This window comes from Oncorhynchus mykiss, chromosome 31, assembly GCF_013265735.2.
Source record: "Oncorhynchus mykiss isolate Arlee chromosome 31, USDA_OmykA_1.1, whole genome shotgun sequence".
Classification (NCBI taxonomy): Eukaryota; Metazoa; Chordata; class Actinopteri; order Salmoniformes; family Salmonidae; genus Oncorhynchus; species Oncorhynchus mykiss.
The window spans coordinates 34,867,864-34,895,062 of NC_050571.1; the positions used below are offsets into that span (position 1 = coordinate 34,867,864).

Below are 27,199 nucleotides of genomic sequence, written 5' to 3' on the forward strand. Positions count from 1 at the left end.
GAAACACAACCCAACCAAGTCGCGCTGCTTCTTACCACAGCCGCACCAATGTGTCGGAGGAAACACCGTACACCTAGCGACCTGGTCAGTGTGCACTGTGCTCGGCCCGCCACAGTAGTCGCTAGTGCGCGATGAGACAAGGATATCCCTACCGGCCAAACCCTCCCTAACCCGGAAGACGCTAGGCAAAATGTACCTCCCGGTTGCGGCCGGCTGCGACAGAGCCTGGGCTCGAACCCAGACCACTGCGCCACCCGGGAGGCCCTCACGGACGTTGATTTTTGTTCTCTTCCGGATAAAATCTGAACCAATCATAGACGTCTGTTTGGTTTAGGACCGACCTTGATTTGGCCCAAACAATGTTTGTTTCAGTTTTGGTCCTGTCCGGACTGGACCAAATCTGAACCAATCATAGAGATCTATGGTTCACCAGTTTGGAAGCACAGTACAGAGCAACACAGTAGAGTAGTGGTTCGCAAACCTCCATGGGAAACCCATGCCATTCCATGTAATTGATCTATTCCAGAGCAAGCACACCTTGCAAACAACTTGTCAACTACTACTCCTCATGCTCTCCAATAGCTAGTTCGGAGCTACATCAAAATTGTGAAATATCTGTAGATCCCAGAGGAGAGGTTTGAGAACCACTTCAGTAGAGCACAGCAGATTGCAGTACATTAGAGTACAAACAATTACAGAAAGTATTTTCAAAATTCATTCAGAACCAAAAATGTACCTAATTTCAATGCCCGGATTTTATTTTATTTTAATCGTCTGGAAAATACGTATTTTTTGACATCCAAAGAAATATGTATTTTCAACGTCCGGAAAATACATGTTTTAAACATCCTGAAAATACTTATTTTCACCTTTTATTCAGAACCTAAAATTCAACGTCTGGAAAATACGTATTTTAAACGTAATTTTGTTTACTGGGTTCAGATCTTTGGAAACACACTGAAATCTAACTTGACACTGTTGGTCAGCAAAATGTGGGTTAAAATGGCATGAAGAAAATTGCATTGACAGAGGACAGTGTACTGAATGAATAAGGCAAGGGCTGGAATTTGTTCTGGATGCTCGTGTGTTGATCTAACTAATTTGCTAGCTAGCATGTGTACATTCACTGCAATGCACAGCTGATGTGCTACTTGCATGTGCATTGGCAGAGTTTATCAAGGCAATTTGTTTTTATCAGTTTGTGTTGTGAGAGGCTGGTCTTGGTTGAGGAAATGTAGGCTAGCTAGCATGGTTTGTGATGAAACTGGCATCTGGCTGCACACGTAGCTATCATGATGGAGTAGCTAGATGGGCAATGCCCAGAACATTGCATGTGTAATATGTTAGCAGTGTGGCAGTTTCCCAAAGATTGGTATTAACTTTACTTTGCTAACTAGATAGCTACGCTTTATGGATGAATGTAGCAAGCTATGATATATTGTCAAATTGAGTTGTGGTTGGTGCACAATCTATACAGCTATGGTACAGTCTCGTTGGCTTGTAACTACTGACTAGTTGGTTAGCTAACTGGATATAATAGCAGCCAAGGACTTTCACTAGATTATTTGTTTGTGCTAAGATTTAGTTTACACAGATGACTTAGCAAAATAGCATATACCTAGCTAGCTAGATTCCTTTTCTTGCAGCTTGCTTCTCATTTACTGGTGTTAGGTACCTGCTAGTATGCTCCTAGCTAGCTGCTGCTGTTGCGCAGCAACGGAGTTGTTGGTCCCAAAAAGATTTTAGCATGGTCAGAAATGCTATAAAAAAGTAGTAAATCATTGGTTCTTAAATTGACTTAAATGTACACGTGAAAAGCGATAAAATATACATTTTCTAAAAACTGTTGCACCAACAAAGGTTTTCAGTCCAAATGGATCCAAGTCTAATTGTCACCTTATTGACGCTGTAGCCTCATTTTAATCTGATGTCTATAATTTTGGCTAGGTTTGGGTAAAGAAAACTCTTGACAACCCTAACGCTAAAAACCGTGTCAAAAATCCGGCATAGTGGTTCTTGGTAAACGCTGGACGGATCATGACGTGAGGCGTGTTGTGTACCTCCAATGAAGTTGATTTGCAAATTTTCATCTGCATTGGTGTTATATTGGCTTAGATTTTAAATGAACATTGAGCTTCAATCAACCCCTACAGGTCGGCGCTACTATAATGTAAAAATAGACAATTGCGCTCCGCCCCAAAACAAGGTTTTGTGTAGAAGAGTTACAGATTTGATCAAAATGTACTTGTCGTAGCAGGTTCAGGAGAATTTACGCAGCAGGATAGGATAATTAACATAGCAGGTTAGAAGAATTAGGAGAAACTGTATCCAATCTAGACATAACCCCAAAACAAGGCCAATAATAATACCCAGTGTGCTTTGCAGTTCATTTTGGTGTGTTCATTTTCACATAAACATTCACATTTTGGTCATTTAACCTCTTGGAACTCCCTCTCCCGGAGAATTGTCTGACACTAATTATCATAACGCAACGGACAAAAAATATTCCTCGAAAATATTCATATTCATGAAATCACAAGTGAAATATATTGAAACACAGCTTAGCCTTTTGTTAATCACCCTGTCATCTCAGATTTTGAAATTATGCTTTACAGCCAAAGCAAGACAAGCATTTGTGTAAGTTTATCGATAGCCTAGCATAGCATTATGCCTAGCTAGCAGCAGGCAGCTTGGTCATGAAAATCAGAAAAGCAATCAAATTAAATAGTTTACCTTTGATGAGCTTCGGATGTTTTCACTCACGAGACTCCCAGTTAGACAGCAAATGTTCATTTTGTCCCATAAAGATTATTTTTATAGCCGAAAAACCTACGTTTGTACTTCACGTTTGGTTGAGAAATCCACCGGAAACTGCGGTCACGACAACGCCGAAAAATATTCAAAATTAGATCCATAATATCGTCAGAAACATGGCAAACATTTTTTTATAATCAATCCTCAAGGTGTTTTTCAAATATCTATTTGATAATATATCAACCGGGACAGGTGGCTTCTTAGTAGGAAAGAGAGAAACAATGGCCGCATTTGTCTTCTGACCACTGACGCAATGTTGTCGTTCAGGCTCACTTTTCAAAATAAAAGCCTGAAACTATGTATTGTGACACTAGACACATTAGGGAAGCCATAGAAAAAGGAATCTGGTTGATATCTCATTCACTGCTCAATAGGGACGCATAGGAACGCAGAGCTTTCTAAATAAGAGTCCCTTCCTGCTTGGATTTTTCTCAGGTTTTCGCCTGCAATATCAGTTCTGTTATACTCACAGACAATATTTTTACAGTTTTGGAAACTTTAGAGTGTTTTCTATCCTAAGCTGTCAATTATACGCATATTCTAGCATCTTATCCTGACAAAATAGCCCGTTTACTTTGGGAACGTTATTTTTCCAAAAATGAAAATAGTGCCCCCTAGTTTCAGACTCTCTTATCCAGAGTGATTTACACTCAGTGCCAACAATTTAGGTAGATAAACAACACAGATTACAGTCATAAACTAAAGTTTCCATCCAATTTATTCAAAAATCTGCATAAAACAATAGGCGCATTTTCCCACCAGAGATATGTTTCCATCAAATTGACTTAATGTGGATAAAAGACTGTGTGATGACGTTATGCACATAGAAATCTTACCACAAAAGTATTTTTTATGTACCAAATAAAAAATTTAAAGTTAAATGGGTTTCCATCGCATTTTCAACTCTACTGATGGTTTTTGTCACAAACACTGTTGTGTTATATAGCGATCTGTACCCACTCTGGTTTTGGTACGTGCGCTCTAGCCGTCAGCTCACAGAAAGTGCGGTTAAGCTACGGTTAAGCTACCTGCATTATTAGATTATTATGGATAAGAGCGCTACATTTTTAGGGGGGTTAAACGGCAGCCAAGCGTCAATCATCATGTCCAATAAGATATTTATTGGAAAAGAGCATCAAGCTCATCATGTGCACTTTCACCACCCTGTGAAGTTCATCATAATTTATTTTATCTGTAGCCTAATAAATTGCATGGTAATGGGAGGACCCCAGAACGTACCATCGTGTGACTCCAAGTTTACTTCAATATGATGGTTATTATATCAATATTTGCGCATAAAGGCATTTCCACCGTCATTTCTCGCATACATTTTACAGAGACCATTATCCCACCATGTCGAACAAAGAAATTGTCTGTCGGCATTCATAAAATTGTAACGGCATATCCTGTTCCAATCAGACGGTTGTGATTTTTCTTCAATTGTCAGTTCATTCATCCGCATTAAATGGGTGGATGAAAACCTGGTCAGAGCAAGTAAAACGTTTCTGTAACCATTACTGAGAATGTGGTTGCTGTTCGGGCTGGGTACTTGCAAATGTATTTCTGTATTTTAAAATTCAAAACACATTTATTTTAATTAAATACATTTCAAAAAAGTATTTTGGAGATTATTTTTGATACATTGATCTTAAATGGTATTTTGTAATTGTATTTTGTAATTTTTGCCCATCCTTTTGTGTGTGAGAAAATTAAGTATGAGTGAGTGTGCATAGAGAGAGTGCAAAAATAAAATAGAAAAGGTCAAAACAGATGTGTAGCCATTTTGTTAGCTATTAAGCAGTCTTATGGCTTGGGGATAGAAGCTGTTCAGGAGCCTGTTGGTGTCAGACTTGATGCTCAGGTACCGCTTGCCGTGCGGAAGCAGAGAGAACAGTCTATGGCTTGGGTGGCTGGAGTCAAAACATTTCCGGCCCTTCCTTTCACACTGCCTGATTTGGATGTCCTGGGTGGCAGGGAGCTCGGCCCCAGTGAATTACTGGGCTGTCCGCACCACCCTCTGTAGCGCCATGTGATCGAGGGTGGTGCAATTGCCATACCAAGCATTGATACAGCCAGTCAATATGCTCTCAATGGTGCAGCTGTAGAATCTTTTGAGGATTTGAGGGCCCATGCCAAATCTTTTCAACCTCCTGAGGTGGAAGAGGTGCTGTTACGCCTTCTTCACAACTGTTTGTGTGTGTGTGGACCATTGTAAGTGCTTAGTCAGTTGGACACGAGGAACTAGAAGCTTTCAACCCTCTTCACTGCAGCCCCGTCGATGTAGATTGGGGCGTGCTCGCTCCTGCATTTCCTGTAGTGCACGTTTAAGCTCCTTGGTCTTACTGACATTGAGGGAGAGGCTGTTGTCCTGGAACCACACTGCCAGGTCACTGACCTCCTTCCTGTAGGCTGTCTCATCGTCACCGGTGATCAGGCCTACAACTGTCATGTCATGCGTGGCCAAACAGGAAGTACAAGAGTGGACTAAGCACACACCCCTGTGGGGCCCCCATGTTGAGGTTCAGCATGGCAGAGGTAATGTTGCCTTCCCTCACCACCTGAGGTTGGCCCGTCAGGAAGTCAAGGATCCAGTTACAGAGGGAGGTGTTGAGTCCGAGGGTCCCAAGCTTGGCGATGAGCTTGGAGGGGACTATTGTGTTGAATGCTGAGCTGTAGTCAATGAACAGAAATCTCACTAGTTAGTTACCTAGTATATCTGCTTGTATTTTAGTCACAGACTCATTCAAAGACCAACAAACAACCCAACAAGCGATCACACAGACATTTATACAGAATACCGTCACCGGAGAATACATAAAATATATAATTCTTATAGAATTTTCCCATAAACTGACACATTCACTGGATTATCAGTGCGGCCTAGTCCCTTCCAGGTTCTTCAAAAATGTTGATATATGTTGTGATGTGCTATCCTGTTTTGTACATTTCCTGAAACCCAATGTGTAAGGTACAGGAAAAATCAAACAGGAGTGGGATGGACGGCCTTCAGCTCTCCCAGTCTGGAAAAAACATTAGTTGAAATGAGAGGGAAGTTACAAGGTCTAAGTTATTTCTGCTCTTTTTCTTTTCTTTTCATCATTTGCAGGGGGAAAAACGTAATTTTTCCTCCTTGCAGTGTGAGTACTACCATTCGTGGACAGGAAGCAATGACAAGGGCTGAGGACACACTGGTGTGCCATGCAATACCCCAAGGCTATGTGCATCTGGCTCCAAGGCCAGAGAGCGGAGGTGAACCTTTGTGTGCGTGCATGCGCATGTGTGTGTCTGTGTGTCCCATAACTACTCTTGATAAAAACTTGATTTCATTTCTTGAGTTTTGACCTAAGCGAAAAAATGCAAACAAGACGATCAAATAAACACTAAAAACCAACCAGAACCTTCTAAGCATTAATTGAAAGTGTGTTAACACATTAAAACATACTAATCCACAACATAAAGACAACCTCTCAGTGATTGCAGGAATCAGACCCCTTGAATCTGCATGGGGTGCTTCGACTATCATTACGACAAAACAAAAACTGCCAATGTCAGTCACACATTGTTGGACGATCACATTCATCCTGCACTAACCTGTTTTGGCTGGTGAGCCACTTTAAAAGGGAGAGGAAGTCTGACTGTATGACAGCTTGAGGCAAAAGGTTATTTGTTTGTTGCCAAGAGGTTAGGTAACCACCGAGACATAGAGCAACAAGCTCAATCAGGAAATTGGATCATAAAAAAGGCCCTGATCCTTGAGTCGGCCCGGCAACCTGTGGTTTTCCTCAGGTGCTCAGTATTCCCTGCGAGTTCTCCGAAGCAACCGTTTTGGTTAACCAACTAACCACTTGAGCATAATGCAATCTTCTATTCATAACCCTCACAACGTATTGGCAGCTGTCCACAACACAAATCCAAGTCAGAGAACGAAAATACTACAACAAACCTTTGCTGAGGAGTTTAGGTGAATGGTTTTTTGTCGATTCAAAACGCTGCATATTCTCTGAGATTTGTCAAATTCTCGATTCTGTACGAGAAGAGACATTTATAGTAGTGCTGGTATGTTGTTAGAGACTTTCCAAACACAGAGGCAGCAGCAGTCTTGGAATGTGCACTGGTGTACAAACCAAGCTCTGAAATTATGGCCCTCGCCATCGCTAAAGAAAATTAAATCGATGCAATCTGTAGACCATGTAGCTTTTAATTAGTGGCTTCCGCCTCCTAATTGGTTTCTCTAAGATTCCCCCACCCTAATTTAGGATCCGACCAATTGGCTGTGCTGTATTTAGTAGGCTTTGTTGGTCTTAGGAGAAACCGTACACCGTAATCAAGGGCCGGAATGAACGTTTTAAAGGGCAACACAAGCAATCTGTGTTAGCAAACACGACCTCAGTCAAAGTTATTTTTACTGTGCAGTCTCAAGGTCCTCTGGTGGAAAACAGTTCTGCGGCAGCACCTCAGATTTAAAATGCACTTTTCTGGTGTAGCAATTGTAACTGATAAAAACATTTCATTCATAGCTGATGGGTGCATTTACTGGACACTATTGCTGCAAGGGGAAAACAAGTAGAGCTTAATGTGTAAAAGCTAACGACAACAGCTATATGGAACACAATGCAAAATGGCTGCTGGAAAGTCTATTATTCAAATACAAATGTTTACAGTCCACCTTACAACCGAGCCACGTTCTTTGCATACAACGACCGTATCAAACAAGTACAAACACAGAATGCCACAAGTTTACTATGGCATGCTTATATCTGCGTGTATAACCTCTTTAGTGTTTTTTCTCATCAGAAACTCTGCAAGTAAACACTCCCATGTTGCTGTTCTGTTGGTGCTGTTGTTTCTCCATGACATAGGACGTATGCAAACTAAATGGTACACTTCTCCGGATCTTTCCCACTAATGTTGTGTGTTCCCTCGCTGAAGAAATAAAAACAGACCTGGATCGCATCTCCCTCTGTCTTATTGATGCTGACAAGGGGAGATAAACCATTGGTTGTGGACATGGCCAGTCGATAATTCCAATCAAATTTGTTTCTAAACAACGCGGGCTCTCTAGACCAAACATTGTGGGAAACCAAAAGTGAGAGACAGAAACAGAGACGGAGGAGGAAAGCAGAGACAGAGGAAAAGGGAGATAAAGATAGATAATGAGAAAGTGTCACTGAGCATAAAAGGTTGAATAAATAAACAAAGTGGCAGCTATCTCTGTGGGTTGAAATGACGCAAGTGAAGCTAGTAGATCTGTTGAGTTTTAAAAAATAATAATAATCCATTTTGGCACGTTGAGTCTTTGAAGAGATGGTGTGTATCTTGACAAGGTGCTGTCAAACTGTCACAGAGAGAGGAGGTAAAAGGAAAAAGACGGCGAGAGACAGAGTTGGAGAGAGAAACAGAAACAGAGGCAGCTCAAGGAAGCGAGTTAGCATGCCTTTGTAGTGAGGGTTTGTGTTGACTGCAGCCTGGCTTGTGACTCCATCATAAAAAGGCAAACCCTTTTGAGGTCAGAGACAGGTCTGGTTGCCCAGTGCTGCTGGGTAACACTGGAACGTGACCATCCCTTCTCCCCCGCGTCTCCCCTGGGACACCCCCCCCCCTGCCCACCTTGTTTACTGTAACTCCTAATCAACACCACGTTTTCCAGTTGCCAGGGCAACTTTCAAGAAATATGTGCAGAAACAAGATATCAGATGACTTCACAAACCTTCAACTACCATTACATGTGCTATCTGATGCTTGAGATTAAACACAGCAATGACTGTTCAAATTTAATAAATGTTAGCATATTATACAAGTTATTTTAATTAATTTGGAAAATTATTTCAACAAAGTGATATTATGTCTTAACAGTGTACCATTTCAGATAAGAACTTATAACGCATATATTGAGGTAGCTACAGTGCCTTGCGAAAGTATTCGGCCCCCTTGAACTTTGCGACCTTTTGCCACATTTCAGGCTTCAAACATAAAGATATAAAACTGTATTTTTTTGTGAAGAATCAACAACAAGTGGGACAAAATCATGAAGTGGAACGACATTTATTGGATATTTCAAACTTTTTTAACAAATCAAAAACTGAAAAATTGGGCGTGCAAAATTATTCAGCCCTTTTACTTTCAGTGCAGCAAACTCTCTCCAGAAGTTCAGTGAGGATCTCTGAATGATCCAATGTTGACCTAAATGACTAATGATGATAAATACAATCCACCTGTGTGTAATCAAGTCTCCGTATAAATGCACCTGCACTGTGATAGTCTCAGAGGTCCGTTAAAAGCGCAGAGAGCATCATGAAGAACAAGGAACACACCAGGCAGGTCCGAGATACTGTTGTGAAGAAGTTTAAAGCCGGATTTGGATACAAAAAGATTTCCCAAGCTTTAAACATCCCAAGGAGCACTGTGCAAGCGATAATATTGAAATGGAAGGAGTATCAGGCCACTGCCCTTGACTATTTCCACAATTTGTTACATTATAGCCTTATTCTAAAATCGATTCAATTGTTGTGTAGATCGATGAAAAACAACAGCATACCCCATAATGACGGAGCAACATTTTGAAAGTGTATTGAAGCACCATTGGCAGAGATTACAGCCTCACGTCTTATTGACTATCATGCTACAAGCTTGGCACACCTGTATTTGGGGAGTTTCTCCCATTCTACTCTGCATATCCTCTCAAGCTCTGTTAGGTTGGATAGGGAGCGTCGCTGTACAGCAATTTTCAGGTCTCTCCAGAGATGTTGGATCAGGTTCAAGTCTGGGATCTAGCTGAGCCACTCAAGGACATTCAGAGACTTGTCCCGAAGCCACTCCTGCATTGTCTTGGCTGTGTGCTTTGGATTGTTGTCCTGTTGGAAGGTGAACCTTCGCCCCAGTCTGAGGACTTGAGCACTCTGGAGCAGATATTCATTAAGGATCTTTCCGTACTTTGCTCTGTTCATCTTTCCCTCAATCCTGACTAGACTCCAGTCCCTGCCGCTGAAAAACATCCCCACGCTTCACCGTAGGGATGGTGCCAGGTTTCTTCCAGACATAACCGGGTTGCCAGCTCTAGGTAGAGTATTCGTGGTTCCAAACTTCTTTCATTTAAGAATGATGGAGGGCACTGTGTTATTGGGGACCTTCAATGCAGCAGACATTTTCTGGTACCCTGCTCCAGATCTGTACCTCGACACAATCTTGTCTCGAGGCTCTACGGACAACTCCTTCAACCTCATGGCTTGGTTTTTGCTCTGACATACTGTCAACTGTGGGACCTTACACACAGGTGTGTGCCTTTCCAAATCATGTCCAATCAAGTGGTAGAAAGATCTCAAGGATGATCAAAGGAAACAGGATGCACCTGAGCTCAATTTATAGTCTCAAAGGGACTGAATACTTATGTAAAAAATGTAATTTTTTTGAATACATTTGTAAAAAAAATCTAAAAACCTGTTTTTGCTTCGTCATCAATCTACATCATTGTGTGTAGATTGATGAGGAAAACAATTTATTTAATACATTTTAGAATAAGGCTGTAACGTAACAAAATGTGGAAAAGATCAAGGGGTCAGAATACTTTCCGAATGTACTGTAGGTAGGTGTAAAGTGACTAGTCAACAGGATAAATGAATTTAGTCTCTGCGGCCAAGAAGGGGGCCTTTAAGAAAATAATCCTAGGGGAAACACTGTGTGCGCGCACCAAAGCAAAGCTACAGGAAATACTGTGGGGATGCTTCAAACAGAAATCAGACGCAATTAGCATGCATATAATGATATTGAGTTGAAGTCGGATGTTTACATACACTTAGGTTGGCGTCATTAAAACTCGTTTTTCAACCACCACAAATTTCTTGTTAAAAACGTCTTATGTCCATCCGGGGGCAGTATTGAGTAGCTTGGATGAATAAGGTGCCCAGAGTAAACTGCCTGTGACTCAAGCCCAGTTGCTAATATATGCATAGTATTAGTAGATTTGGATCGAAAACACCCTGAAGTTTCTAGAACTGTTTGAATGATGTCTGTGAGTATAACAGAACTCATACGGCAGGCAAAAACATGAGAAAAAATCCAACCAGGAAGTGGGAAATCTGAGGTTTGTAGTTTTTTAAGTCATTGCCTATCGAAAATACAGTCTCTTTGAGGTCATATTGCACTTCCTAAGGCTTCCACTAGATGTCAACAGTCTTTAGAACCTTGTTTTAGGCTTCTACTGTGAAAGAGGGGGGAATGAGAGCTGATTGAGTCAGGGGTCTGGCAGAGTGCCATGAGCTGATCACGTGCGCTCACGTGGGAGTTAGCTGCGTTTCATTGTATTTCTACAGACAGACAGGGAATTGCTACAGACAAGGAATTCTCCGGTTGAAACATTATTGAAGATTTATGATAAAAACATCCTAAAGATTGACTCTATACTTCGTTTGACATGTTTCTACGAACTGTAATATGACTTTTCGTCTAAACTTTCGCCTGGACTTGCCCGCGCCTCGTGAGTTTGGATTGTGTACTAAACGCGCAAACAAAAAGGAGGTAGTTGGACATATGATGGACTTCATCGAACAAATCAAACATTTATTGAGGAACTGGGATTCCTGGGAGTGCATTCTGATGAAGATCATGAAAGGTAATTGCATATTTATAATGCTATTTCTGATTTCTGTTGACTCCACAACATGGCGGATATCTGTATGGCTTGTTTTTGTGTCTGAGCGCCGTACTCAGATTATTGCATGGTGTGCTTTTTCGGTAAAGCTTTTTTGAAATATGACACACCGGTTGCATTAAGGAGAAGTTTATCTAAAGTTCCATGTATAACACTTGTATTTTCATCAACATTTAACATGAGTATTTCTGTCAATTGATGTGGCTCTCTGCAAAATCATCGGATGTTTTGGAAGAAAAACATTACTGGACGTAACGCGCCAATGTAAACAGAGATTTTTTTATATAAATATTAACTTTATCGAACAAAACATACATGTATTGTGTAACATGAAGTCCTATGAGTGTCATCTGATGAAGATCAAAGGTTAGTGATTAATTTGTTCTATATTTCTGCTTTTTGTGACTCCTCTCTTTGGCTGGAAAAATGGCTGTGTTTTTCTGTGACTAGGTGCAGACCTAACGTAATCGTTTGGTGTGCTTTCGTCGTAAAGCCTTTTTGAAATCGGACACTGTAGTGGGATTAACAACAAGTTTATCTTTGAAATGGTGTAAAATACTTGTATGTCAGAGCAATTGTAATTATGAGATTTCTGTTGTTTTGAATTTGGCACCCTGCACTTTCACTGGCTTTTGTCATATCGATCCCGTTAGAGGGATCTAAGATATAAGAAGTTAACAAACTATAGTTTTGGAAAGTCGGTTAGGACATCTACTTCGCGCATGACACAAGTAATTTTCCCAACAATTATTTACAGACAGATGATTTCACTTAATCACAATTCCAGTGGGTCAGAAGTTTACATACACTAAGTTGACTGTGACTTTAAACAGCTTAGAAAATTCCAGAAAATGATGGCATTGTTTTAGAAGCTTCTGATAAGCCAAATGACATTTGAGTCAATTGGAGGTGTACCCTTGGATGTACAGTTGAAGTCGGAAGTTTACATACACCTTAGCCAACTACATTTGAACTCAGTTTTCACAATTCCTGACATTTAATCAGAGTAAAAATTCCCTGTTTTAGGTCAGTTAGGATCACCACCTTATTTTAAGAATGTGAAATGCCAGAATATTAGTACTTATAATGATTTATTTCAGCTTTTAATTATTTCATCATATTCTCAGTGGGTCAGAGGTTTACATACACTCAATTAGTATTTGGTAGCATTGCCTTTAAATTGTTTAACTTGGGTCAAACATTTTGGGTAGCCTTCCACAAGCTTCCCACAATAAGTTGGGTGAATTTTGGCCCATTCCTCCTAACAGAGCTGGTGTAACTGAGTCAGGAAATTAGGCCTCCTTGCTCGCACACAATATTTGCTGGTGGTCCTTGTCCATTTGGAAGACCCATTTGCGACCAAGCTTTAACTTTCTGACTGATGTTTTGAGATGTGCTTCAATATATCCACATAATTGTCCTTCCAAATGATGCCATCTATTTTGTGAAGTGCACCAGTCCCTCCTGCAGCAAAGCACCCCCACAACATGATGCTACCACCCCCGTGCTTCATGGAAGGGATGGTGTTCTTAGGTTTGCAAGCCTCCCCCTTTTTCCTCCAAACATAGCGATGGTCATTATGGCCAAACAGTTTTATTTTTGTTTCATCAGACGAGAGGACATTTCTCCAAAAAGAATGATCTTTGTCCCCATGTGCAGTTGCAAATCGTAGTCTGGCTTTTTTATGGTGGTTTTGGAGCAGTGGCTTCATCCTTGCTGAGCGGCCTTTCAGGTTATGTCGATATAGGACTCATTTTACTGTGGATATAGATACTTTTGTACCTGTTTCCTCCAGAATCTTCACATGGTCCTTTGCTGTTGTTCTGGGATTGATTTGCACTTTTTGGCACCAAAGTACATTAATCTCTAGGAGACAGAATGCGTCTCCTTCCTGAGCGGTATGACGGCTGCGGGGTCCCATGGTGTTTATACTTGCGTACTATTGTTTGTACAGATGAATGTGGTACCTTCAGGCGTTTGAAAATTGCTCCCAAGGATGAAGCAGAGGTCTACAATTTTTTTCCTGAGGTCTTGGCTGATTACTTTTGATTTCCCATGATGTCAAGTAAAGAGGCACTGAGTTTGAAGGTAGGCCAATTCCATGCAACATTTATCAATGAAACATGACACCAAACACCATTGAAAAGAGAGGGCTGAATTATTAAGAAGCAGAAAATAAGATGGATGTAAAAGAAAATTAGGGAAGAGAGGAGGGAGAGACAGAAAAAAGAGAAAGACATAAAGAGAGAGGGAGGAAAGATAGAGGCTCTCTGTGTTCCTCCTTGTGCCTGCTGTCTGCGACCACTTTGCCCTAGAGCATGAACGCGAATGTTAGCCCGCCTCTCTTCTCGGTCTGTTCACAATTACCCAGCCACTAATGAATCTTCCACGAATGACTGCTTAACTGGCAGCACTGACTCCTCAGGAACAAGGGAGCTATTAGTGGAGGAATTGAGGAAGGAAGGAAAAGGGGAAAGCCAAAGGGAAGGCAGGCCAGCTCAGAGGCCCAGGCAGGGAGGGAGGGAGGAGGGCTCAGCTGCATCCCCCCGAGGTGATGTCTTTAACAGAAGAGATCCTGGAGGAGGGAAGTGCGCTCTCCACTTTCTCCCCCCCAGCAACCAGAGATGAAAAAGATTAGTTCTGGGTCTGGCCCCGAGGACAGTTTTTGACTGGTGAACATCTGAAATGCTTAATTTCTCAGGCAACAGGATTTAGGATGGGACCCTATGTCCTTTAGAGGTGGTAAATACATGAAAATATTTTGCGGGGCACTGTCCAAGTCGGGGGTTTGGTGCATGAGACAACTTCGGGTGTTTCCAGCCAACCGTAAATTACTTTATTTCGGGGTTTACATGTGTTTTGGAAAAAACTCCACCCACAACCAGTCAACATGAACACGCGTGCACACGCGCATACACAATTTGTATGAAGATGTATGAAAAAAAAAAACATTCTGATTTCGGTACTGACTCCAAGGAGCTTCTCAAACTATAAGCCATCTCAACCTGAAGTCTGACACGGACTGTTTGTGTGACAGCTAGGTAAAACTTTAACAGATTAGATGAAACCTCCTTGACAAATAAGAAGTTGGGGCCAAACTATACCAATTGGTGCTCATGCAACTAGTGAGAAAAGTGACAAACCAATGCTTACACAGAGACATGAAACAGTGAAATAGCGTTGAGAAAAGAACACACATACTGTACACATATGAGAGTGAACACACACACACACACACACACACACTTATGACCCAGGCACATTTCACAGGACCATTTATCAAGTTAAAGTCCAGGTAGCAGCTAATGGACCCCCCAACAGATATTTATGTAGTTTAGGGCTGTCCGCAATGTAAAAAAGAACAGACTGAGAGTCTGTTCTTTCGAACCAATTGATTGGCCGGAATATTAAAACGGGTATTTTTCCATATATAGACACACTATGTTTGAATAAAATCAACTATATGTAGGCTACTGAGCTTGTATGATGCTTTAAGCACTGCAATTAAAAATTAAAAAGACACACAAAATACTAAAGAGGGAGCTAAAGATCAATATAGCCTAACCAGAAGAAGAAAAAAAACTCCTCCCACTGCCCGCTGCTGCTGGCCTTCGCAGATTCTGCCATTATGCTCCTGAAGTTGCTGGTAATAGGCTACACCAGCAGTTGACAACCTTTTCCATTTGAAGTGACAAGTTATTGTACCATTTCTACAATTCTGCGTGGCAGTTATGACTTTCATATTTTCATGGAACAGTTTAATTTAAAATAAAATCGTAACATCTCAAAATCAAATGTGGTTAATCAAAATTGTATCTAAATGAACATGATACAAATTTTAAAGTAACTTATATTGCCATTGCCAATATGTAAAAATAGCCTACAAAAATCCGACAAAGAAAAACATTGCAGTCCACAGTTGTGGAAACATTTATCAATATTCAACAACATTCATCAACATTCATCAATACAAATATTGTGATGAAAATAAATATCCTATAAAATTTGCTACGTATTGCCTATCTGCAAGGAACTTGACACATTGTATCAACTATTAATTTGGTCTGGCCCAAAGCTAGTGTTGCACACTTGCACACTATATAAAATATTCTGGGTCCTCAAGAGTTTCACACCAGCGAGCTCCAGACAGACAGAAACACCTGTAGGTTATTTGCACAAAAGATAAGAAGTAATCAGGTAGCCCTATTTTATTACGTGTCCACCGGAGAGCATGACATTTTTTTTTTAGAAAGGGAGAGAGCTGGAACATTTTTCAAATAGGCTACATTGAGGAACTATTGACATTCTCAATGGAAGTAAAAACAGACTTTGTTACCTTGCTGTTTGAGACGAAGAAAAAATTACTTTAAATTACTTTACAGTGACGGTGGGTTAAGACAATCAGATAAAGGCTAAATGTACTACTGTTGAGCCATCTCCGTGGCCCGCACAATGGATTAGTCCACTCAGACAGGCATGAATCAGACAGGTGTCTCGTGTGCTGTACATTTATTTTTCATATATTTGCCACTGCTCAACAACAACAAAAATAATGGTTGATCAACAGCCTATTGACAAAACAATTGACCAGTTGACTAAATGGGTTCAGCCCTAATGTATAGTACCAGTCAAAAGTTTGAACACACCTACTCATTCAAGGGCTTTTCTTTATGCTTACTATTTTCTACATTGTAGAATAATAGTGAAGACATCAACTATGAAATAACACATATGGAATCATGTAATAACCAAAAAATACTTTTTGTTAACTACATTTTATATGTTAGATTCTTCAAAGTAGCCACCCTATGCATTGATGACAGCTTTGCAACATCTTGGCATTATCTCAACCAGCTTCACCTGGAATGATTTTCCAACAGTCTTGAAGGAGTTCCCACATGCTGAGCAATTGTTGGCTGCTTTTCCTTCACTCTGCGGTCCAACTCATCTCAAACCATCTCAATTGGGTTGAGGTCGGGTGATTGTGGAGGCCAGGTCATCTGATGCAGCACTCCATCCCCCTGCTTGGTCAAATAGCCCTTACACAGCCTGGAGGTGTGTTGGGTCATTGTCCTGGTGAAAAGCAAATGATAGTCCCACTAAGCACAAACCAGATGGGATGGCGTAGCGCTGCAGAATGCTATGTTAGCCATGCTGGTTAAGTGTGCCTTGAATTCTAAATAAATCACACACAGTGTCACCAGCAAAGCGCACCAACACACCTCCACCTCCATGCTTCACAGTGGGAACCACACATGCAGACAATTTGGACTCATCAGACCAAAGGATTTCCACCTGTCTATTGTCCATTGCTCGTGTTTCTTGGCCCAAGCAAGTCTCTTCTTTTTATTGGATTCCTTTAGTAGTGGTTTCTTTGCAGCAATTCGACCATGGAGGCCCGATTCACACAGTCTCCTCTGAACATTTGACGTAGAGATGTGTCTGTTACTTGAACTCTGCAAAGCATTTATTTGGGCTGCAATTTATGAGGCTGGTCACTCCAATGAACTTATCCTCTGCAGAAGAGGTAAATGTGGGTCTTTCTTTGCCGTGACGGTTCTCAGGAGAGCCAGTTACATCATAGCGTTTGATGGTCCTTGCGACTGCACTTGAAGAAACTTTCAAAGTTCTTGTCATTTTTCTGATTGACTGACCAGCCATAATATGGACCTATCAAATAGGGCTATATTCTGTATACCACCCCTATATGGGAAGCAGGTAGCCTAATGGTAAGAGCGTTGGACTAGTAACCGAAAGGTTGCCAGTTCGAATCCCCGAGCTGACAAGGTAAAAATCTGTCGTTCTGCCCCTGAACAAGGCAGTTAACCTACAGTTTCTAGGCCGTCATTGAAAATAAGAATTTGTTCTTAACTGACTTGCCTAGTTAAAGATAAAATGGATACCTTTCCACAACAATTGATTGGCTCAAACGCATTAAGAAGTAAAGAAATTCCACAAAGTATTGTCTACTGAACTGTACATGGTAAACTGTAAGTGGAACTTCACAGGTTGTAAAGAAAACTCCCCCGGAGCCACAAAATGGCCGAATTAGGGCAATGCGCAGCACCCACAAACACCTTGAAAACTTGCTCTGTACAGTAAGTGACCTCCGTCGCAGCCAAAACTACTCTTTCCCGTAGGCTTGTACTATCTATAGTATGACAGAATCAGCAGCTGGCAGACATTTTTACATTTGGTTAGTTGTATCCGTGTTATTTAGATGGAGCTAAACGTGCAATAGCTAGCATAGAGGTAGCAAGCTAGCTCTTTCACTTACCCAGTTGACCTCCATGATCACCGAAACCCATGATAATGCTCTGTCTCTGCTGGTGCTGCTGGCTGTTTGAGATGCTTTAGAAGCCACATTGATGGTAGGGACAGAATCCACTTTGAGAAGCAACTTTGTGTTGTAGCACTCCTTCCATTGTTGATAGCCATGGAAGTTCTCAGGGATGAAATGTGCCCTGCAGATTGATGAGTAGATACCCAATTCACCCAGTTTCCACTAGTTACCACAGCCACATTTAAGGTTAGGCATAATGTTAGCAGTGTGGTTAAAAGGACCAATTTGACCACCTCATTCTCACATGTATTTCTTTAACCTTTTTAATACACAATGTGATGCTGACCGAGGGGCATTGTGGAATTACTTTTTCCCGAAATTAGAGTTGATTTGGAGAAAACCTCAGGCCCAACTTTTAGAACAACATTATAATATAACAATTGATTTAGAGTTTATAATTTGGGAACTTTTTCTTGGGGTGCTCTAAGTTCCTATTATATGTGTTTCTGGCATTAAGAAATAAGTGATACACTCCCTTTAAGAGAGTAAATGTGTTGGCATGTCCTCTTTCCAGTGTGGCTGCAAAGTCCCAGCAACAGCATTTGGGAAAGACCTCCAACATATTTGTTCCGTGGTTTATTACTGGCCCTTGCCACGCCTGACCCCAGGGTTCCCCCACTTTGAAGATTATTTAACGACGATTCCACCCTTCACAAGTTACTGCCAGTGGACACTAGCACCGAATTGAGGAATTTCATGGAAAGAAATGTTCCTTTAAAAAAAAAAAAAGTGGATACAACTAGTCTGTTGTTTTAAGACTCAAGGAAATAATTAATTACAGTGCTAAACTATGTAAGCACATTGCATTTCATTTGATAGAAAGCATTTAAAGGGACGGGATTCTTTCTTGAAACTTCGGATATTGAAAACTACCAGTAAGCAATCTATGACCACAGGATCCAATCTCAAATTGATGTCAAATTGCACAGATTGGACTGTCGCCTCATACGAAACGTTCAGGAAAATCCCCACTTGAAAAAGTCACAAAGCAGTTTGTGCAATAGTTGCATTACAAGAACAACCCATGTCAGAACATGGATTTAACCTCAAGTCAGAAAAAGCAACACAACTGTCCCCATTTCCTCTGCAAACATGCTAAAACACATAGAACCCCAATATGTTTTTCCCAATGTATTTTCACAGTGAAACTAACATACAAATGTGGCTTTATATTCCAGCATTATGGATTTGAGATCTAATGTTTCATACGAGGTGATAGTACAGAATGTTACCTTTTATTCGAGGGAAAATACATACATATTATTTAGAAATTAAAGTACTTTATTATCTGGTCCCCCCCCCCCCCCCCCCCCCCCCCCCCCCCCATGTGAAGAAATCATAAGTATTTGGACAAATGCACTTATAGTGTATCAAAGTAGCGAAAGGTTTTGTATTTGGTCCCATTTTCCTTGCACGCAATGACTATATCAAGCTGTAAAACGGCACATTTCTTCTCTCCTCCCCATGGGGAAATTTGTAGAATTGCCGCAAACTTGCTTTAAAATGGCTCCATTTTCTCTACAGCCCATGGCAAAATGTGTAGAATTACACGAAAATAACTTTAAACCTTTAATATTTCTCCACCGTCAAGAAGGGGACAACTAACCACCACCCCCCCCAAACAATTCTCACTTAGGATCCCAAAAGGCTCAATTTAGCTTGTGTTATGTTTTGCTCCAATATTAACTGAATGGCGAATGATGACTGAAGTCATTTTCTTTCTAAGTGAGTAGATATGTTTCTAAACACTTCTAAATGAATCCTGATAATGCCATGATTAAGAAAAATCATGAATTATTCAGGAATGATGATGAGTGAGATGCCGTTCAGAGGCTACAACAAAACATGTTAACCACTCACCATTACCAATAACAGGGCAGGTTAGCATTTTTTTGAGAAGTATCTTTGTGCCTCTGTATGCTTATTCATAATCATGGTAGCATCCACATGAATGTAAAAAGTGTTCAGAAACAGCTTCTACTTACAATAAAAACACATGATTCACTATTCGGTTCCTATTGGGCAAAACATAATCCCTAACACAACCAAAACAAACCGCAAACGCATCCAACAAGTTTGTAGAGTTACACGCTTGGTTTAGGGATATGGGACCAAATACAAAACTTTTGACTACTTTAATACACTAAGTGAATTTGTCCAAATACTGTTGACTTCTTCAAATGGGGGGACTAGATACATAAAGTGTTTATTTCTAAATGGTAAAACAGATTAGAATAACCTCAAATAAAAGGTGACTGTCCAAATACATATGAAGGAGAGTGTAGTTAACCAGCAGTAAGATATATACAGCTCCAGAACACGGAAACATTACTCCCGCTCTGACAGCCAAATGGGCCTCGCAGAAGAGCCTTGGTTTGATTTAATTTCACTTAAAATGGGTAACTTAAATCTTGATGATAAATCTTGATGAAGATGAATGGGCGGATTGAGGATAAACTTTGGGATACCGTTACCATCTCTCCGGCACCGCCTCCAAATCGTCGCTCAGATAATAGCTCATTTGTTAGCTGCCCAAACAGCACTAGCACTAACCTGTCCCGTTTATGAATGGACAGCAATACCCTCAGTCGCATGTTACAATACCCCGCTCCCATTTAAATCCCCCAAACTTACACCTAATCCACCTGTAAGCGCCTCTTAATGTGGTGTCGGGATCCCCCGGCCAGGGTGATCTATTCTGGGGGCTTTTGGAGAAACACAAAGGCGGTGTTATTAGGAGGTAGCCCCTCCCAGGTCCCCTGCTGCTGTGGACCTGGATCTATGGCCGTATGATGGAGGTGAGGACTGATGAGTCATGCAGCTCCCAGCTCCCTGGCTGTTAGTGTGGGGAGCACTGGGAAGTAGGGAAGAGTGGGGTCGTTTAGGTGTTTTTGTCTTTGCACGTCTCAAATGTGCAGTCAAATAAGGTCCCTGCCCTCTTGAAAATACCAAGCCCAAACTTCCACTGTACTCCTGTGGCTTAAAGTGAAGTGAATTAAATGGGACAACAAGACGCTTTCTCTTCTATGCACAAATACACCAAATGCAAGAGAAGGAAAGGGTCGCTCAATGTTACCACAGTCTTAGCACCGAATGCTACACCAGTCTAACGTGCGCGCCACTCGTCACCTCAAGACTTCACAGCAAAAGAAGTAGACCTTCACCTCAACATGTACCATGGTATATGTACTTTAAACCTAAAAACCTACACCTCAATGAGTACATTGATTTATACATTTCCCGTTAGACTCGACAAAGCTCCAATGAGAGAGCGGGGATGAGAAGAGAAGCTCTCCAGTGGGATTGTGGAGGGGTTTAGGCACAGCATTTATGAGAATAAACTAGATTTCCTGAACTGAAAGCATTCCAAGGCCCCGGTGGTCTCTGCTCGCCAAGACGGCAAGACGACACACGCTGGAGATGTCTCCCTCACCCTCCCTCTCTCTCGCTCACCAAAACAGAGGAGCAGCCGGTGGAAGTGGAATGTGCGTATTAGTTCATTGTCATTTAGTATTTTGTATTATCTATGCATGCTCTGCTACTCCCAATGTGGAGAGCACATCATCAACCGCCTTTCAAGTTGAAAAGAAGCATGCAACGACCAGGACTATGTTTAATACACTGCCACCGCATGAAAAGGAGCAAAAATGTGATGAATCGCATTAAACTGTCCTCATAATTATGCATTTAAATCAGCGTAATTTGGTGCATGGCGTGATCCGAGTTTTTGGTATCCTGGCGGGGGCTTGACTGATGTTGTCAGTTCTACTACAGTGAAAATACGCTGATTTGCTAGGGTTCTGTTGATTTGCTTGATGGTATTCTAAAACGTACACTGTGTAATCTGACACTAATACAGCCCTTGAAGTTTGATACTTGCCTGGGGATAAACCCCACCCCCACCCATCTCCTCCCAGAGCTCATCCCTCCCCTGCTGGTATCCCGTTGCCTGGACACACACACACACACACACACACACACACACACACACACACACACACACGCAAGCAAAATCTCCCATTTGTTTTCGTTTGCCACTGAGCTACATCTGTAGCTGGTGTCTTTTCACGTAACTGATTTCGACAGGCGAAAGAGTGAGAATTGGGGTAAAATGCTGTATCATTTACCAGTAAACAGAGATACTAATACTTTGAAATAACATTGACAGCCAAGCTTTCAGAGAGACATCCTGTGCTGTGCAGCACCACCCTATTGAGAAGTGTACAGTCAGGAAAACAGTGAATGAACTCTAATCCTTTAAGACAGCACAAATAGAAATTCCATCATGGTTGGCTCACCTTGAGTGAGAGACAGAGATAGAGCGAGAGAGAGGCAGTGAGGCAGAGAAAGAGGGATAGAACAAGAAAGAGAAATGGATAGAAAAATAGGTAAAGCTTCGGGGAAGATAACCAAAACACAATACAATATGGCCTGTTTTGACTGGAGGGCTTATTACTGCTCTCTTTTAGCTAATATTGATTTCTTGCCAGGTCAAGGTTGGGCCCAAGTAGGCTTCTGTTGGATGAGTGGCAACACAGGAGGAGCGCATCATTCAAACAGTGAGAGTCACCCATGACCAGTGTCTGCTAGGTGGATATAGTTGATAGTTCCCCATGTTGGAGTGAAGAGCCAAAGGAGACATATTTATAAAACGTGAGAATGTTTACGTCTGGTCAAAGGTCAATGAAGAGTTGAAGACACATTTTCACAACAGACTGTTCTTGTTTCAAAGACTAAATGCACTTCTGTCGCCCAAAACAATGGCACTTAAAAAGCAAAGTCTATGATGGGATGTCTGGGAATGCCATCTGGTTGAATGGTGATTGGCGGTGTGGTAGGTTTCCAAGGCAAAACAAAATTGGCGTCAGCAGGCAACTGATACAATCCTTTTCACCGATACACCAAAGACTACAAGAAACTTTATTAAAAAGGTCAAGGCACATTTGTGGCTAAGGGCTTTTTATAGGCTTGGGAACCTGGAGCTAGAAATAAAGGCTCATATTCACATATTTACAAACTGGCCCACAAATTACAGACTAGGGCAATTAGACTCTGATTACGATTAAAAATGTCCAACGTTGACCATTGGCTTGAAAAATACTGACAGATGTTCAGTGATCTCATATTCTGCAGTCGTGTGTCTGTTTGCATATAAAATCAACAGCTCAAGTCCAGCTCCTCTAAAACATTAGCAAACACAAGGCATGACCAATGTTGAGATGTGGTGGTGGAGTTTTCAAATAAAAAATCTTTGCTTTCAGTTTTTTTCGTTCCCCCTTAAAGACACTAGGAGACATGCAATTAGTTATGAACCTTTTTCCCACCCTACGGTTATTAACAAAGTTCTGAGAAGAAAAGGTGAGAGGGGTCAGATTCCGTCATTTTGCAATCTTGTGTGGCAAATTTTAAATTACTGGGGGGGGAGGTAGTTTGGTCCATTTTGGAGGTTTAAACACTGCCCTTTGGGAAGCTGCAAGTATTAGGCCGCAGATTAAAACGCTGATAAGGACTCTTTCAAGATGCACAAGGGAGGCATACCAATTACCAATGGTGACATGCAGACTGTGTAAAAGTACAGTGTTCAGAGAAAACTAAATGTGTCTGAGGGCAGTATGTGTTGGGGTTCCAACCTCGAGCATAACTTTGCAATCTCCTGCATGTGTGCCTTTAGTTTTGCACTCATAGGCCTTAGCCTTCACTCTTGCCATCGTAGAATGCTAAATGTAATTGTGTAGAACAACCTAATAGCCAATGGAACCAGCAAAATGCTAACATGTTTAGAATAAAATATGTAAAACAAAAGTCCACAGGACTAATAGCTCGACATAATTGTTTATGGCGGAACAGTACCTGATGTGGCGCCATCTCCTGTTCACAAAATAAACTACACAAGCCCTGTGTTGATTGGAGGGAGGGGATTATTAAAAGAAGCATGAAACACCACACATCTGTTATCCACAGACCTGATAAGAGCCCAGTCGGTAACTTCTGGTTAAAAACAAACTCCATCTGGCAGTAATCACATATACTGTAGCATTCCCACCTCCTGATAGAAGGGTGGGAGCTCAACACATATGTTAAATAGGCTATTCAGTAGAACAACAAACCAACAGTATCCTTCCTCAAGGAAAAAGTGTGCACATGTGTGTGAAGGGGTGGGTCGGGGGGCTGTTTTAGATGGACAGCTGTTACAAAAACAGAGTGACACAAGGCTAGGGGGCTCTTCTCCAAAGCAGGCTGGGTAAATAGAATAGTGCCACTCATCAATCGTCACAGGAGACTCAAAATGGGTCAAAGGCGGGATGGGGCGATTGGTGCAATACAATCGCCTGTTGAACTGTGGGAATTTTGTATGATTATTTATCGGTATGAAAGTGATAGTTATTTAACACAAACAGGTTGTGTAAACAGTCTAAGCTGTATTTGTTGGAATTATTTGTGAGAGAAAGACGAGCTCCCTTTCCACTGTGGAGCCAGTTCTAAAGGCTGGCTTAAGGAGGTAGATAAGTAGGAAGTAGACACTTGACTCTGTTAGTGGCTGAGAGACAAAAGCAGACCCACCCAAACTACATTATGCCCCATAAGTACATGCATACTCCCTGTCTTTCTTCCCCCCCCACTCGGTCCATCAAACTAAGAAGTCCCTGTGCTCCATCAATCTGCCGACAATGTGCCTCATTGACACCCAAACATCCCATTAATCTTCATTTGTCTCATCATATCCTGCCATTCTCATGGAAATGGCTGCCTACCCCTGTGTGTTGACAGTTTGGGGGTGGTGGTGGTGTGTAAGTAGGGTGCCAGACCAAGGGAAGGGGGACCATAGAAAGTGCCGCTCCATTTGGCGGCTTGCGTTTCCCATCACGCCTAATGTGTTTTGCATTCAAATAGCACCCCCTACTAACCCCTTGGTAGGGGGGGGGGGGGGGGGGGGCAGGCTAATCTGATTTCTCAGCTGTCTGGGATCCCTGCTTCCTGACAGCAGCAGCAGGGTTGGCTTGGTGGGGCTGCTGAGGATGCCTGGGGTTTCTCATGCACCCCCCCCAGGGGCTCGAACCCCAACTGCCCACAGGGCTTGGAGTGGCAGGCCAGGCAGTAGCAGGGGAGGAGGAAGGAAGGAAATGGTCTTCAGTTGCTAGGCAAGCCAGGGATGTGTCAATTCTTCACCAGTGGCCCTGGAGGAGACTTCCAGCTGTTCAGCTGTCCATAAGGAAGCATTATGAGGGTTTATCCCACCATGGGGCCTCAGCAGCCACCTGGCAAAGTGGGAGCAAGAGGAAGTTCCCCCTCGGAACTGGACTAAAGGATATCTTCAGTTTTAAGTTTTCCCCTCCTAATCACTCTTACTTTCTGATAAGAGCAGAGAGACGATTACATTTCAGAAAGCAGAGTATGTTCATAAGCAGCAAGTGCATACATAAATGGAGGAGAGAGGAAGACGGAAAAGAGGGAAAGCTACAGAGAGCGAGAATGAGATAAGAGCAAGCTGTAAAAGCCTATAGTGCCTGTGTAGCGCCAGGCCCTTTTTCCTGGGTGTGCTTTGACAGGGCCCAGGCTCTGTCTTTGATCAGCACTCATGAAGTTTCATTAAGAGATAGATGGAGGATAAGAAGCAGAGAGAGAGAGAGAGAGAGAGAGAGAGGCAGAGAGAGAGAGAGGCAGAGAGAGAGAGAGAGAGGCAGAGAGAGAGAGAGAGAGGCAGAGAGAGAGAGAGAGAGGCAGAGAGAGAGAGGCAGAGAGAGAGGCAGAGAGAGAGGCAGAGAGAGAGGCAGAGAGAGAGAGAGAGAGAGAGAGAGAGAGAGAGAGAACTCTGCTGGATCTACCTTATCTATCATGTCAGGCCGGTTGGTGGCGGCCAGCACGGTGACGTCCCTGAGTTGCTCGATGCCGTCCATCTCTGTCAGGAGCTGGGCCAGGACCCGGTCCCCTACGCCACCAGACCCCGAGGAGCTGAGAGAGCGAAGGGGAGAGAGAGGAGGGGGAGTACAAATGGAGAGGTGGGTGGGGGGGGTGACAGGGGGAGGAGAGAAGGGAGATATGAAAAGACCTTTAACCAAAAATGTGTCTGTTCAAGTTGTCATGTCCCAGTCCCTGCACTGAGAAATAGTAAGGTGTTTATTTTCCATAGCACAGTGTAGTGTCTTTCCCTCCTGTTTCTGCTCCCCACCTCTGTGAGACACACACGCTCTCTCTCTGTCGCTGTTCACAGGGCCAGCGGAAGTGCCACACGTCATTACCACAGACAAGGCCTCAGAGGAACACAAAAGAGACCTGTCACTGTGTTATGACCCTGGGAGGAAGAGGCCTTGCGACTAAGAGAGAAATCTGCCATGCTGCTTCCACCTTTCTCTTTCATTCTCTATGAACCCAATGCCTCCCTTCTTTTCCCCCTCTCCCCTTTCTCTTTATGCGCCTGTCTCCAACGGTCTCTCTCAATCTTCTTTTCTCTGTCTCAGTATCAGAAAACTCATACCGACAGACGCCCCTGCATCAAGCAAATTTGAAAGGCAGGGTTCAAAGAATTTCATACAATCCGGTCAATTCGGGCATGCAGTTAAATTAGAAAATATCTAGTGTAAGTGGGGCATTTTGTCAGGTCGAATACCATATCCAGTCCATTCCTGAGTTGACTTAAGTAGACCCCCTAGCTGATATATATACAGTTGATGTCGGAAGTTTACATACACTTAGGTTGGAGTCATTAAAACTAGTTTTTCAACCACTCCACAAATTTCTTGTTAACAAACTATAATTTTGGAAAGTCGGTTATGACATCTACTTTGTGCATGACAAGTAATTTTTCCAACAATTGTTTACAGACAGATTATTGTACTTATAATTCACTGTATCACAATTCCAGTGGGTCAGAAGTTTACATACACTAAGTTGACTGTGCCTTTAAACAGCTTGGAGAATTCCAGAAAATGATGTCATGGCTTTAGAAGCTTCTGATAAGCTAATTGACATCATTTGAGTCAATTAGAGGTGTACCTGTGGATGTATTTCAAGGCCTACCTTCAAACTCTTTGCTTGACACCATGGGAAAATCAAAATAAATTAGCCAAGACCTCAGAAAAAAATGTTTAGACCTCCACAAGTCCAGTTCATCCTTGGGAGCAATTTCCAAATGCCTGAAGGTACCACGTTCATCTGTACAAACAATAGTACGCAAGTATAAACAACATGGGACCACGCAGTCATCATACCGCTCAGAAAAGAGAGATGAACGTACTTTGGTACGAAAAGTGCAAATTAATCTCAGAACAAAAGCAAAGGACCTTGTGAAGATGCTGGAGGAAAAAGTATCTATATCCACAGTAAAACGAGTCCTATATCGACATAAGCTGAAAGGCCGCTCAGCAAGGATGAAGCCACTGCACCAAAACCGCCATAAAAAA

The 27,199-nt window shown here is 42.0% G+C and overlaps 1 protein-coding gene across 1 annotated transcript in view; it reads right to left on the reverse strand.

Moving 5' to 3' along the window:
- Positions 1–27,199, reverse strand: part of spata5 (spermatogenesis associated 5) — a 127,065-nt gene that overhangs the window by 71,422 nt on the left and 28,444 nt on the right. The window contains exon 15 of the mRNA XM_021584047.2: positions 25,625–25,751. Coding sequence (XP_021439722.1) covers positions 25,625–25,751 — 127 coding nt within the window. The remainder of the gene's footprint in view (positions 1–25,624; positions 25,752–27,199) is intronic.